The following is a 14,558-nucleotide window of genomic DNA, read 5'->3' as shown; positions in this document are numbered from 1 at the left end:
ACCCCCGCCCCTGCCCCCAGCACCAGCTGTGAGACTGGAGGGGTGCAGAGGGCAGGGGCTGTGTCTTTTTGGCTCCTCCACGGCTGGCCCCTGCTGACCACACCAGGAAGGGCGGGTGGGACGAAGGTCTCAAAGGAGGAGAGGAAGCTGGGTCTCAAATTAGCTTCCTGAAGCCACAGGATGCCTCCACCGAAGGCATGTGGGCAGTCTGGCTGTGCCCCACCCTGAGATCAAAGCTGGACCCTCTCAGGACCCCGAACACGCTTCGAAAGAGCTTCTAGCAGCAGCAGCCACCTCCCAAGTGACCCCACGAACCCGCCAGGCCTTGGCCAGGGGCACCGGGTGTGGCAGAATCTGTGTGCCAGACACTGAGCTGCCCCCGCCGGAGCCTGCTGGAGCCACCAGGGCCTCATCCCAGCCCCACTGCCCACACAACTCACCTGGGAGGCCTCGGGCTTTGCTCTGGGGTCAAAGATCCGCAGCTGCTTGTCCTAGAGAGGCCAAGGGGCAAAACAGAGAGCACAATTAGGGCAGGGGAGCTCTCTGGGGTCAGCCTGTCTTCCTCACCCCCAGGCGCTGAGGGTCCCACCCCCCAGGACATGGGTGTGCATCACACACTTGGTGACCCATCCCCAGCCTGGCTCCTCCTTCACATCGGGGACCAGGTCCCCTTTCCTGCCCCAGTCACCCACAACAGAGAACTCGACGACAAGAGTTCCCATTTCATGAGCACCTACTATGTGCCAAGCACGTGACACGCATGATGGCTCCCCATCTTCCCAACCCCCTTACGAAGCGGCGCCATTACCATGACCCCTTCGAGATGGAGAGACTGAGGCCCAGACCAGAGCCTAGGGTAGGTGAGTGTCCATCCTATGCTCAGCCCAGCCCAGAGGGACTCGGGAGACAACGCCATGTCTAGACCCAACCTGAGGTCTAAGCAGGCAGCAAGCGCACGCTCCTCCATCTCTCCGCTCACGGTTCCGGGACAGAACACCCGAGGGCGGGGATGGGAACAGACCAAAGGAGAAAGAAACAGCCGTAACAATATAAAATCCCATACCTCACACAGCAGCTTTATTTCTGTGGAGGAATTGCTGTGTGTGTGTGTGAGGGGGTAAGAGTGCACACAAACACACGTGCAAAAAGAACCTGGGGACAGGCAGCGTATCCTGTATCCACTGACTACGCACAGGCTTGGCCATGAGGACTTGCTTAGAGCGGAGAGGACGATGGGAAAGAACACGGCCTGGTGTGGCTGTGCTGCGGGAAAAATAAGCAAAAAGCCCCATGTGTCCGACCACATTCCCGCAGGATCTGCAAGTCTGCTGAACAAGGAGAGAGGTCTGGACTGGGACCGGCTGCGAGTCCGTGCCGGGGCCCAGGGCTGAGGCCGGGGAAGGGTGACCAGCTTTTCCCTCCCACATCTCAGCACAGCCCCCGTCAGGTTCAAGCAGCACGGATGCCTGCTTTCACATTTTGAAAATCAAGGCGCCAGCGATGAGCAAGCGTACTTAGAAATGAAAACCACCGTGCCATTTACGTCCGCACCCGCACACCTGAAATGCTGAGCTGTAAATCTACCTGCACATGCGTGAGACCTACACAAGGAACACAGCAAAGCCCTGATGAAGGAAATCAAAGCACACAACAAATGAAGAGCGCGTCCATGTGCCCTGTCCTAGCAAGATGGCAGGTCGTCCCAACGTGCTCTCTAGGTCCAGCACGATCCCAGCGAAGACCCCCGCAAGTTATCTGGTGGGTATCGACAAACAGATGGAGAGGCTGACGCCGAAAGGAGAGACTCAGAATGGCCCACACGGTATGAACAGAGAGCAAAGCTGGAGGGTTGGTGCTACCTCTCTGGGCTCTAAATGGACAGGAATCGGGGTGGTGTGGACCAGCCCAAGGACAAAGAGATCAATGGACCAGGACAGACAGCCCAGAGAGCAACACTCCCCCTCACCCACCCCCCACTGCCGAACTAGTCTCATCTTCGACAAAGAGGCAAAGGCAACACGACGGAGCAAAGACAGTCTTTTCAACAAGTGGGGCTGGACCCAGGGAACAACCACAGGCAAAGACGTGAATCCAGGCCCAGACTTTACATCCACCACAAGAATCACAGACCTAAACACAAAATGCAAACATTTATTATAAAACCTCCAACGGAGTTCTCGTCATGGCTCGGTGGTTAATGAATATGACTTGGAATCACGAGATTGCGGGTTTGATCCCTGGCCTCGCTCAGTGGGTTAAGGATCCAGTGTTGCCAAGAGCTGTGGTTTAGGTTCCGCGGTGCGGATCTGCCATGGTTGTGGTTATGGTGTAGGCCGGCAGCTGCAGCTGAGGTTTCACCCCTAGCCTGGGAACTTCCATATGACTCAAGTATGGTCTTAAAAAAAAAGAGAGAGAGAGAGAGAGATTAGAGGAAAAAAAAAAAACCTCCAGAAGATGGCACAGGAGAAAACCTAAGTGACCTTGGGTTTGGGAATAACTTTTTTTTTTTTTGGATCCATGGCACATGGAAGATCCTGGGCTAGGAGTCCAATGGGAGCTGCAGCTGCTGCCCTACACCACAGCCACAGCAACGCGCGATCTGAGACTCATCTGTGACCCACACCGCAGCTCACGGCAATGCCAGGTCCTTTAACACACTGAGCAAGGCCAGGGATCGAACCCACATCCTCGTGGATACCAGCTGGATTCTTAGCCCACTAAACCACAAGGGGAACTCCCAGGAAGTTATTTATAAAACAGAAACAGGAGTTCTCACAGGCCCAGGATCTTCCATATGCCGCAGGTGCGGCCCTCAAAAAAAAAAAAAAAAAAAAGAGAGAGAGAGAGAAAGAAAGAAAAAGAAAACAAATCACAGATTTTAAAACCACAATCTTATGGGTGCTACAAGGAAACCATTGAGGGGAGGGAAGAACTGGGGGGGTGGGAAGAACATACACACATTACCCTATAAAACAGATGAGAACCTGCTGTAGAGCACAAGAAAACCTACTCAATGGTTTGCAATAACCTATACGGGAAAAAAGAACGGACATAGTTATGTGTATAACTGACTCACGTGCTGTACACGTGAAACTAACAGAACATTGTCAGTCAGCTATATTTCAATAAAACAAAACTTAAAGGGAGGTCCTGCTATGGCGCAGAGGGTTAAGGACGCAGTGTTGTCTCTGCAGCAGCCAGGGTTGGATCCCTGGCCCGGTGCAGTGGGTTAAGGGGCAGGCAGCTGTGGCTTGGATTTGAACCCTGGCCCAGAAACTCCCACATGCCACAGGGACAGCCAAAAAAAAAAAAAAAAGGAAATGTAAATTCCGTTAGAACAGTAAACTACACATCTATTAGAAAAGGGCGAAATTTAAAAAAACTGACAGCACCAAATGCTGATGAGAATGTGGAGCAACAGGAACTGTCGTTCATTTCTGGTGGGAATACAAAAGGATAAGGCCGCTTTGGAAAACAGGTTGGCAGTTTCTCACAAAGCTTAAAAAGAAACCTCTTACTGCTCCTATTCTATGAACCAGCGACTGTGCTAAGTGTTTACCCAAGTGAGTTAAAAACTTACATCCACATAAACATTTACTGTAGTTTTATTATAGTTTCAAGAAACTTGAAGCAAAGAAAAAAAAAAAATCCAAGCAGCAGTTCCCTGGTGGCCTAGAGGTTAAGGCTCCGGCATTGTCACTGCTGTGGTTCCGGCACTGTCACTGCTGCAGTTAAGGTCACTGCTGTGACAGTTTCAGGCCCTGGCCTGGGAAGTTCAAATGCCACCAGCATGGCCAAAAACAAAACAAAACAAAAAACTGGAAGGAGCCAAGAAGTTCCTTAATAGGTGAATGAATAAACAGACTGTGGTTCACTCATACAGTGGAATATTGTTTTGTGATAAAAAACAAAGAGCTCAGACCCCAAGCCATAAAACTCCTAGAAGAAAACATAGGGGAAAAAGTTCAGGACATGGCGTTTGGTCATGATTACGACATCAAAAGCACAGAAAACAAAAGCAAAAATAGAACAAAAGCAAAAAATAAAAACTGGAAAATTTAACATCAAAGGACATAATCAACAGAGTAAAAAGACAACCTACAGCATGCGAGAAGATACTGTGGTTTTTGTTCTCTTTTCTTGGCCACCCCTCAGCATATGGAGTTCCTGGGCCAAGGATCTGACCTGAGCCGGAGGTGTGACCTGCACCACAGTGGCAGCACCACCAGCTCCTTCAACCCACTACACTGGGCCGGGCCAGGGATCAAACCTGCGTCCTGGTGCTGCAGAGACAGAGACGCCCCGGATCCCACGGAGCCACGGCGGGAACTCCCGGAATGGGAGCAAATATTTTCACATCATCTACCTTATAAAAGATAAGTATCTAGAACATACAAAGAACTCGCACCACACAACAACAGCAACAAATCAAATAACCCAATTACAAGTGAACAAAGGACTTGAACAGGTGTTTCTCCAGAGACATACAAATGGTCAACGAGCCGTGAAAAGATGTTCGAGGTCACTCATCACCAGATAATCGCGAACCAAAATCATAGTAAGACAGACCCTCACACCCGAGAAGACGGCTACTATTAAAGAAACCCAGAAAATAACAAGTGGTGGGGAGGATGCGGAAAGTGACAACCCTTGTGTAGTGTCGGTGGGAATATAAATGGTCCAGAAGTGCCTCAAAAAATTAAAAATAGAAATTACCATATGATCCAGAAATTCCACTTCTGGGGATAAATCCAAAAGAATCTAAAACAACACCACAAAGAAATATTTGCACCATCCCCATCCAACGCAGCATGATTCACAATGGCCCAGAGGTAGAGGCCACCCAAGTGTCCACTTGACAGACGAACGGTTGAAAAAAAACACAGTAGACACACATCCTTCAAAATACTACTCAGTCTGGAAAAGGAACTCCTGTCACATTCGACGACATGGACGCACCTTGAGGACATCACGCTAAATGAGATGAGCCAGTTGCAGAATTACATGAGCAGTCACGTTCATGGATACAGAAAGCAAAATGATTACCAGGGGCTGGAGGAGGCGACGAAGGGAAGCTGCCGTTTAACAGGTGTAGAGTTTCAGTTCTGGAAATGTTTCAAAACAATGTCAACATATTTAGTATTTGAATGGCACGCTTTCAAATGGTTGAGATGGCACATTTTACAGTACGTTTTTTTAATACTACAATTTAAAAAAATTAGTTCTCAGTCCACAAAGACACAGGGAAGACCTGGAATTCCCATCGTGGCTCAATGGTTAAGGAAGCTGACTAGCATCAATGGGGACACAGGTTCGATCCCTGGCCTCGCTCAGCGGGTTAAGGATCCGGTATTGCCGTGAGCTGTGGTGTAGGTCACGCAGCTCAGATCTGGCGTTGCTGCGGCTGTGGCACAGCTCGAAGTGACCCCCAGCCCGGGAACCTCCACATGCTACGCGGCCCTAAGAGACAAAAAAAAAAAAGGACAGAGAAGCCCTGTAAGTGCATCTCACTAAATGAAAAAAGCCTATCGGAAAAGGCCACATATGGTATGAGTCTAACTACACGATATTCCACATTTGGGAAAAGGCAAATGATACAGAAAGAGCAAAAAGATAAGGGGTTGCCAGGGCTTCAGGAAGAGGGAGGGAGGAAGGGGCGACGCAGGGCAGTGAAACGATCCTGCCTGATGCTGTCGTGATGGATATGTGACGTCATGCACTTGGAACCCAGAGAACAGACCTCGAGAGGGAACCCTGAGGTCAACCGTGGGCTTTAGTTAATGTAGCTACACTGGTTTCACTGTAACAAACGCGCCAAGGCAAGGCGGGCTCTCAGCTCCCTCTGCTCGGCACTTCTGCCAGGCCCGCCTGGGTGATTGGGGGGCAGACCCAGCAACCCCCCCTACTGAGTGTGGTCAGAGGCAACCCTGGGGAGGAACCTGGACCTGACTGGAACCCAGAAGGGCAAGCGCAGCTTGCGCTGGGGAGGGAAAGGCATCTGAAGGAGAAGGAAGAGCATCGACCAAGACGTGCAGATAGGCGCCGGCCAGCAGGGGACAAGGTCATGTGAGGAGAGCAAGCGGCAGGAACGGGGGGCAGTGGGCAAGTGCACAACTGGACAAGGGAGGCCTCGGAAGCCGGGCCTCCCTTCACAGGCCAGGTCCGGGCTTCTCGGGTCACTCCCAGCAAAGCCTGCCAGCCACAGGGTACTGGCACTTAGCAAGTGCTCAGTACCAGGTGGGCACGGTCCAGGGATGAGCTCTGAACACGCCACAGCCTCGGGCGTGACAGAGATCAGACAGAGGAGGACGGTGAGAGGCACAGGACAGGGACAGGCAGTGGGAAGAGTGAGAGACAGAGAGAGGATGGGGAAACACAGAGACAGACAAAGAGAGAGAGAGACACGGGAGGGACAAAGACAACTACAGACACCGAAAAGACAACAAGTGACAGAGAAAGAACAACTAGAGCTGAGGACAGACAGGGCAGGATGAGCAGTGAGAGCCGGATCGGAGGAAAGGCCTGGCAGCAATGGACCAGCCGCCAGGTCCGGACGCCAGTCCACCCCAGCGTACTTCGTGAGCCGGGCAAGCAAGCCCCTGAGCACTGCTCACAGGTCGAGGCACAGCGTTGACCCCTGGACGCCTCCCTAAAGGGAGCTGGGCCACCTAGCACAGAACTTCAACATCAGGTCCAGACTGGTGGGGGCCGACAGGGCCGCACAACAAGGGTGCCCAGGCTCGTCCTTGCTGGGCTCATTGGCACAACCCACCACGTGGAGTGAGAGCCCAGTGGGCCAAGCCCAGCCATCTGTGAGGCTGACGCGCCCCCTAGTGGCCACCTGCCCCTTCCCGAGACGACAGGAGCGGGGAAGGAAGCAGGAAGGGGCTTCGGTGGGCTGTGCCCGGCCCCTCACCTGGCTGGGGCATTGGGGGTCCTGGAGGCAGAACTGCTCCAAGGCAGGATGGGAGGTGCAACCAGACGGCCAGGGAGCGTCTCCGTGTGTGGGTGGGGGATGGGACATGAAGAGAGTGTCCTCCCCGCCCCAAATCAGGCAGCACTGTCTGCAAACCCAGAGCCAGGACTGCCCACCCCGGCCAAGAGGGGCTCAGGATCTCTCCTGCTGAGGGTGGGCCCACTCACGGGCTCCCCCACACTCAGGACAGAGCCCTGGGCACCTCCACCTGACCAGCGTTATGGGGGCAGCCCCTCTCTGGTACCACTCCAGGAGTTATTGGCTTTCGACACACTCACGCAGGATCCCGAGGCTCCCCCTTCACGACAAAGGGGGGGCAGCAGATGCAGGACTGTGCTGACACCCAGCCCTCACTGCCAGGTGACACTGTTGGAGGACAGCGCCCTCCCCCAGGATGCCGCACCCAGATCAACAGCATCACAAGGTGCTGTGTCCCCACAGGCACAGCAACCCAGCCTGGGACCGGGGGTGGAGGTGAGGGCCTCCACTCGGCGCCCCTCCAGCAACCCACCGAGTGACCCTGCAATTAGCTCTCTGTGTGGAGAGGGCACAGCCCACAGCTGGACACTAATTCCTCCTCCCAAGATGCCAGAAGGCGGGAAGGCGAGCCGCCCTGCAGGAGGTGGCAGGATACGGTGGACACCGTGTGCTCTGTGACCAGGGAGCTCTTCATTCTCCACCCCCTCCTGAGCCCAGTTTCAATGGTAAACGGGGTTCAGACCCCTGGGGAGAAAGGGCTGGACCCCCACACCAGAGAAGCCCCATGAGTGACCAGCTGGGGGCTGGTCCAGGGTTCAAGAGCCCAGCGTGGGTGGTGGGGAGGGAGAGGATGAGACCAGAATCCTGGGGGCCTCCCCCCCTTCCTCTTCTAAGTTGCCAGCCAGGTCCTGGGAAAGCTGTCCCCAGGGGTGGCACCTCAGGGTCAGCAATGGCTGCAGGGTTCGTGGTGAGGCCCTCTGTCCCTGGGTGCTGAAGGATCCTGGCTTTGCTGCCCACGGCCACACACATGCCCAGGGACTGGTCAGCGTGAGGACAGCCCAGTCCCCTTGCCTCAGCAGGGACGGCTCCCACGCACACCCCCCGACCCTCTGCACGCAGTCCCGGGACCAACGCCCTCCCTCCTGTCCCCAGGGTTCTCCGGGTCCTCCCATGTCCCGCCAGGCCCCACAGACCGTCCCTCCTCCCTGCCCACGCCCTGTCGCCGGGCCCACGCCGCCCTCTCTCCTGGAGGCCGACGGCTCCTCACGGTCCCCCCAGCACCCCCGGCGCCTCTCAGCGTGTCCCGCACCTGGTGTCCGCTGCCTTCAGAACAGAACCCTCAGCCCACCCTGCGCTGCCCTCACCCATGGTGCTCACCCAGCTGCCTCTGAACCTGGCAGGACCCCCAGGGGATGGTTCAAGGCCTTCGCAGCCTCGCCAAAACCAGCCTTGACCACACTGGGGGCTCTGGTTCACGCTAACCCCCAGCAGGGCCGCCAGCTCCAGGGAGGGGTGGTGTCTCTGGAAATGACCCACGTCAAGGCCCTAAGAGCTGCTCCCCAGAGAGCCTGCCAGGGGCTGGGGAGGGACTGGAGCCGAGGGGACACGGGGCACAGGCTACAGGCTGGACCGGCCTTGTGAGCCGCAATCCCAAGTGAAGGGCCATCCCGACGGTGGTGCCGCAGGCCTGGGTGGGCTCGCACAGAAGGGGCCCTGCTTGTCCTGGGCACACAGCTTCCTCCCTCTCTCTTCAGGGCTGGGCCCCGGGCAGGCTGGTTTGCACGGCAGCTGCTGAAGCCAGTCCTCGCTCAGAATACTCACCTGCCTGCCCAGGGAAACCAAGGCACCCTCCTGCCACCCTCCCGTCACACCACACACTGCATCTCTGATCCCTTCGGGCACCTGCTGGAGCTGTGAGGCGGCCCAGAGCCAGGGCCCTGTTCAGGGTCCACTTCCTCGTGGGCTCACCACCACGGGACAGGGGCAGTCAACCTGCTCTGTCCGTTCTCCAGGCTCAGAGGGCCACTGCTCACCCACGGACACCTGTCTCCTCCCAAGGCCCAAGCTGATGCCATGCTGCCCCAGGGCAGCCTCCTCAGCAAGGCACCTGGCTAGAATGCATCAGCCGCCCTAAAGAACTTCACAGTCTACAGCCAGCACCAGCCCTAAGGAATCTAAGTCCGGTGGGCAAGCTGTAAGGCCCGCAGGCCACATCCAACCAGAGGCCTGGTTCTACAAACTCAGTTTGATTTTGTTTTTGTCTTTTTAGAGCTGCGCCCACAGAATGTGGAAGTTCCCAGGCTACGCATTGCATGAGAGCTGCAGCTGCCGGCCTGCACCACAGCCACAGCAACCCAGGATCCAAGCAGCACCCTCGACCAATGCCGCAGCTGGAGGCAACGCGGGGTCCGTAACCTGCTGAGAGCAAGGCCGGGGATCGAGTCCCCATCCTCACGGATACAGTCAGGTTCATCACTGCGGAGTCACGGCAGGAACTCCTACAAACGCGGTTTTCCTGGAACACTGCCGCGCCCCTCTTTTACGGACTCTTTGTCCATAGCTGCTGCTCTGTTGCCAGGTGGCACCGATAGAGACAGCCTGGCCCACAAAACGCAAAGTGTGTGCCCTTCACAGAAAACACCCAACCTTCTCTAAGGCTAAGGGAGTCCCAGAGAAGGCAGAGAAAGACCCTGTACACAAGCGCATTCACATGTTACAGCGTCTAACTCAGCCACATAAAGTGGAAGAAACCAACGCTTCCGGGATGAGCGGCTCCACTGAGCACACGGCCCATCTTTGTCCTAAGACACTTCCTCTGCCATCTGCTAAATGTTTGACGAATTGCAGAAAATCTTTATTCTGTGGAACAAAAAAAGTACAGGACAAAGTAACATAGAGTGGGATGTCAACGTGTACAGAAGAAAGAGTGACAAGATGTCAAGAGGGTGACAGGCCCTGACCTGGGTGGGAGGGTTACAGGTGACTCTTTTTTTGCTGCTTTACTTCTTCGCTGCCTCCAAAATGTACAAAACAAGCACAGACTGCTCTACTTGGGTGATCAAAAGAAAATACATCCGGGAACAATCCCCTTCCAGCTCCCTCCTCCCTCCCTGTCTCATTCTGTGTGGCTCTCTGGCGTCTGTGCGCACGCGCACCGCACACAGACACACAGATGCACACACACACACACACACACGCACGCGCGTGGAAAAGCAGAGCAGAGAGGGTCTCTCCCTGGAGGGAGGGCTCACAGCCCAAATGCAGGACTCTGGTTCCTCTGCCTGGGACGCGTGTCCCCCCTCGGCGACCTCACTGTCCAGGGGAAGCTGTGCTCGAGCAGGCGAACTACGTCACATGGTGCCTCTGCTTCCAGCAGCGGCTCCTTAGGGACTTAGGGGGTCTGTCCCCCATCTTATGCACCTCCCGACCCCCAGAGCTCAGGCCATGCCTGGAACCCGCTGTTTGATCAATCGAACAAGGGTTAAAAGGGGAGCAAGACCAGGACATGGGGCTTCCAAGCAGGCAGAGGAAGGAGGGTGGAGAGAGGACCCTCCCGTGCAGGCAAACCCCGCGTTTCCTCCTTCAGAAGAGCCTCGACCCCTGCCCCCCCCAGAAGCTCCCTCGCAGGCTCCTTCCTCTCTCCCCCCTTCTTCCACTTGCCCCTTCAGGCAGCAGCACACCCCCAGCGCCCCAAAGGTCACCCATGACCCCACATGCACGGCTGCGTGCCTTGCCTTCCGTCAGGCCTCCCCAGGAGGGGGTGGTGGTGTCCCCTCCCCCATCTCTCCAGCAGCTTCTGACCCTTCCACAGGCTCCCTCTGTCACCTCCTCACCCTTCCCTCCCACTCAGGGCACTCCCATCCCTCTGCAGGCACCACACACACACACACACACACATACACACACGCATGCACGCACTCGCACAGATACTGTCCATGCTCCCCCCTCCCAGCTCAGACGGCTGCCCAGAGCCCAGTCCACGGACTCAACCAACATCTCTGCCTGGCCGTCCCATGTGCCCCCAACCACCTTAACCCATTGGGGAGCGCTCCGTCTAAGTGGCAGCCCTTCCTCCAGCCTGTAGCCCAGGAGCCAGCCTCATCACCCCCCCAGCCCACCCCCAGAGGCCCCTCTCTCCCTTGAAGGGTGCTCAACTTGTGGATACCCGCCCCGCCCCCGACTCAATGCTCTGTCCACAATGCTGCTGGGGAGCCGCAAATGCAGACCCCCCCCCCCCCGCTCCACCGCCGCCCCCCCCACCCCCCACCTTTAAACGCTCCAGTCGCTTCCACAGCAACAAGCGCCACCTTGCACAGCGGCGCTGCTTTCCACCCAGCACCCTCTCCAGGAAAAGCACCTCGCGTCCCTCTTTCGCCGCCCGGGTCACAATTATCCTTTCATGTATATGATCCCTGCACCTGTGTCAGCCACCCACGCCAGCATGGGACCTGGCAGGGAGATGCTGAGGCCTGCTGACCAGGCACGGGGCAGCCCTCGTGGACAGACACCGGGCAAGGCTGGCTGAGGGCCGGTGTGGAAGCGTTTTAGTGGGGCAGGGGCTTCAAGAGCCAGAAGGTGTGAGTGTAGCTGAGGGGATAGGGCTCGTGAAAGCCCACCCTGGCCTCCATTCTCTGCTGCCCCACAACTACTGTCAAGCCTGACAGGTGCAGCCCAGGACCTGTGCTCAGCTACACGACAGCCCCGGATCTGGGTGTGCCTTAAGCCACCTGGAGGCTTTTAACTCGCCGTCTCACCCTTACCTTGCATGTCGTGCCCACCAGGGCTCCGTCCTGGCTCCAGATGGCATTCTGCACCAGGTCCCCGTGGGCCGCCAGCTCTGTGGAGAAGCAGCCAAGATCAGGAGTGGGCCAGGGTCCCCCACCCCGTCCCGGGCAACAAGGGCGTCAGGGAAGCGGGTGCAGGCAGCCTGGCTGGGGGTAACTTAGGGGAAGGGGCAGCGGCTCCTCCTGCTGTGCCACACAGCCCTTCCCTCCCGGCCACGACTCCAACGTCCTTCCGAGGCGCCAGGCTCCTGGGCTCCGATCCTGAGCCTCACAGGCTCGGTCACCAACAACCCCCACCCCCGCCGCCCCGAAGTGAGCCACGCAGCTCATGGACAGCCACACGCACCCCGGCCCTGCACTCCTGCTTGGGCCATCCCCACTCCTGCCCAGCCGGTGTGACAGTTTCAAAGTACATCCATGAATTCTGGGACACTCCTCCTGTTCTGCACTGAACTGTGCCCCCTACAAGGACATGTCCCAGTCCTAACCCTGGACACCCGTGAATGTGACTTTATCTGGAAAGAGGGTCTTTGCAAACCATCAAGTTAATAAGCTCATGTGGTTAAGAGGGACCCTAACGCAATAACTGTGTCCTGTAAAAGGGGAAATCAGACGGACAAACATGCAGAGGAAAAAAGGACGTGAAGAGGGGCAGGACGGCCACCTACAAGCCAAGGAGCACCTGGAGCCGCCGGAGCTGGGGGCTCTTGGGGCAGAGGCCCACCCCCCCCCAGACTCAGAAGGGATCGACCTTGGCAACACTCTGATCAGGGTTTCTGGACCTCAGAATCATGAGATAGTAAATTTCTATTATCTTTTTTTTTTGTTTTTTTCTCTTTTGTCTTTTTAGGGCCGCCCCCGCGACACATGGAGGTTCCCAGGCTAGGGGTCTAATTGGAGCTACAAATGCCAGCCTACACCATAGTCACAGCAATGCCAGATCCAAGCCGCATCCGCAACCTACACCACAGCTCACGCCAACACCAGATCCTTAACCCACTGAGCGAGGCCAAGGATCGAACCCGCAACCTCATGGTTCCTAGTTGGATCTGTTTCTGCTGTACCATGACGGGAACTCCAAATTTCTATTACCTTAGGCCACTCAGTTTGTGGTACTTCATTTTGGCAGCCCTAAGAAGCTGACACGCCCTCCTTTCAAAAGGGGCAGCCCAACTCCCTGCCCCTTGAGTGTGAGCAGGACCCAGTGACTCGCTTCTAACAGACCGCACATGACATTCAAAGCTAGAGCCTAAGAGGCACTGTGGCCTCCTCCCTGCTCCCCTCCTGGGGCTGTTCACCAGGGGAAGCAGCTGCCACGTAAGGAGGGGAGTCAGGCGGGAGCACCAGGGCGCCTCCCACAGCCGGCACCACCCAGCGAACCACTGTGGAAGCGGATCCTTCGGCCCCAGCTGACATCTCAACCTGCAACCTCATGAGAAACCCTGAGCCAAAACCACCCAGCCAAGCTGCTCCCCGACCCCCGGCATGCACAACCTGTGAGATAACATTTCCACTTGTTTTAAGCCTCTAGGTCTTGCAGCAGCAGGTTAACTCTAGTGCCAGCCTGTCGTCTTGGTCAAAGTATTTATTAACCTCACCCGTAAGGGGAGGATGGCGACACTCCCTGACGTGAGGACCTCAGCACAGTGCTAGGCAGAAAGAAGGGCTGGAGAGGTGGCAGTTACAGCTGGGGTGTCTCCCTGATGACACGCTGCCTGGGGGCCCTCGCCTCTGCTTCCAAGGTGAGGCTGGTCTCCTGTCTGCCCTGGGAGCACTTTAGGGGCCAGGCCTGCATTTTGAACTTCACATCCCCCGTGGCATGAGACGGCTCCATGGCGGGCACCGGCTGACTTCTCAGCAACTGGCCCTGTCTCAAGCCCGGACACGTGCCTGGCCCAGCCCGGACTCTGCACAGCCCTGTGGGGCAGGTCTGTCCTTCAATTCTCCATAAGGGAATGAGCACATCCAGGAGGACTCTGTGGAAAGGATCTGGTGACGCCGCCACAGAAAACACCAGGGATCCACCCTGGGTCACACTGCAGGGTCACAGCCACTTACACACTGAGGAGTCTGACCCGAAGTTGTCACCGTCTACGTGTGGTCTGAATGTTGTGGCCCCCCATTCACACACTGGAACCTAACTCCCACTGGGGTGGAACCCGGGGGCGGGGCCTTAGGGAGGTCATCAGGTCATGAGGATGCAGCGCCCAGATAAAGGACGCCCCCGAAGAGCTCCTCACCCGTCCCCACACGAGGACACAGAGGAGACGGCCGTCTGGGAGCAGGGAGAGACGTGGAACCTGCTGGGGCTCTGATCTCGGACTGCCAGCCTCCAGAACTCTGAGAGCTCAAGGTCTGCTGTTTAGAAGCCGCCCAGCCGGTGGGACTGCATTAGAGCAGCCCAAGGGACAAGGACAACCTGTGCCAGGAGAGTAAGAGAAGCGGCGCGGCCAGCAGGGGCGGTAAAGAGAGCAAAACCCGCATCTGTTGGGGGTCAGCAGTTTGTGGGCAAAACCGAAATGACACACAAACCAAGAACTAACAGTGCAAGGAAGCTCCTCAGACACAGAGGAAAAGGCAGAGACAACAGCTAAGCGAGACGAGAACAAACGCCTATGGCAGGGGGGGAGGGAGGGGTCTTCGGAACCAGCCTTTTGGAATCATTCACACACACAAACACACATACAGAAACACATACACGTACATACAGGTACATGTCACATACGTGTGCAACTTTGATGATGTGTCTTAAAACTCCTGTTACCAAAAGCATCAACACATCAACCAAAGGCCGTCCAGCCGGGCTGCCCAGGGAGAAC

General features: G+C 56.4%; 1 protein-coding gene across 8 annotated transcripts in view; it reads right to left on the bottom strand.

Annotated features, from left to right (window-relative positions):
- The window catches only part of LOC125127520 (mitochondrial import inner membrane translocase subunit TIM16), a 77,097-nt gene that overhangs the window by 54,189 nt on the left and 8,350 nt on the right, over positions 1 to 14,558 (bottom strand). For all 8 annotated transcript variants that reach the window (XM_047780650.1, XM_047780653.1, XM_047780648.1 and 5 more), the window contains exons 6-7: positions 11,716 to 11,792; positions 441 to 491 (exon numbers count right to left, since the gene is read on the bottom strand). In XM_047780650.1, the coding sequence (XP_047636606.1) occupies positions 441 to 491; positions 11,716 to 11,792 (128 nt within the window). The remainder of the gene's footprint in view (positions 1 to 440; positions 492 to 11,715; positions 11,793 to 14,558) is intronic.

Source organism: Phacochoerus africanus, chromosome 5 (assembly GCF_016906955.1).
Source record: "Phacochoerus africanus isolate WHEZ1 chromosome 5, ROS_Pafr_v1, whole genome shotgun sequence".
In the NCBI taxonomy this organism is placed as follows: domain Eukaryota; kingdom Metazoa; phylum Chordata; class Mammalia; order Artiodactyla; family Suidae; genus Phacochoerus; species Phacochoerus africanus.
Note: the sequence above shows the minus strand (reverse complement) of the source record. Positions and strands in the feature narration are given on the sequence as shown.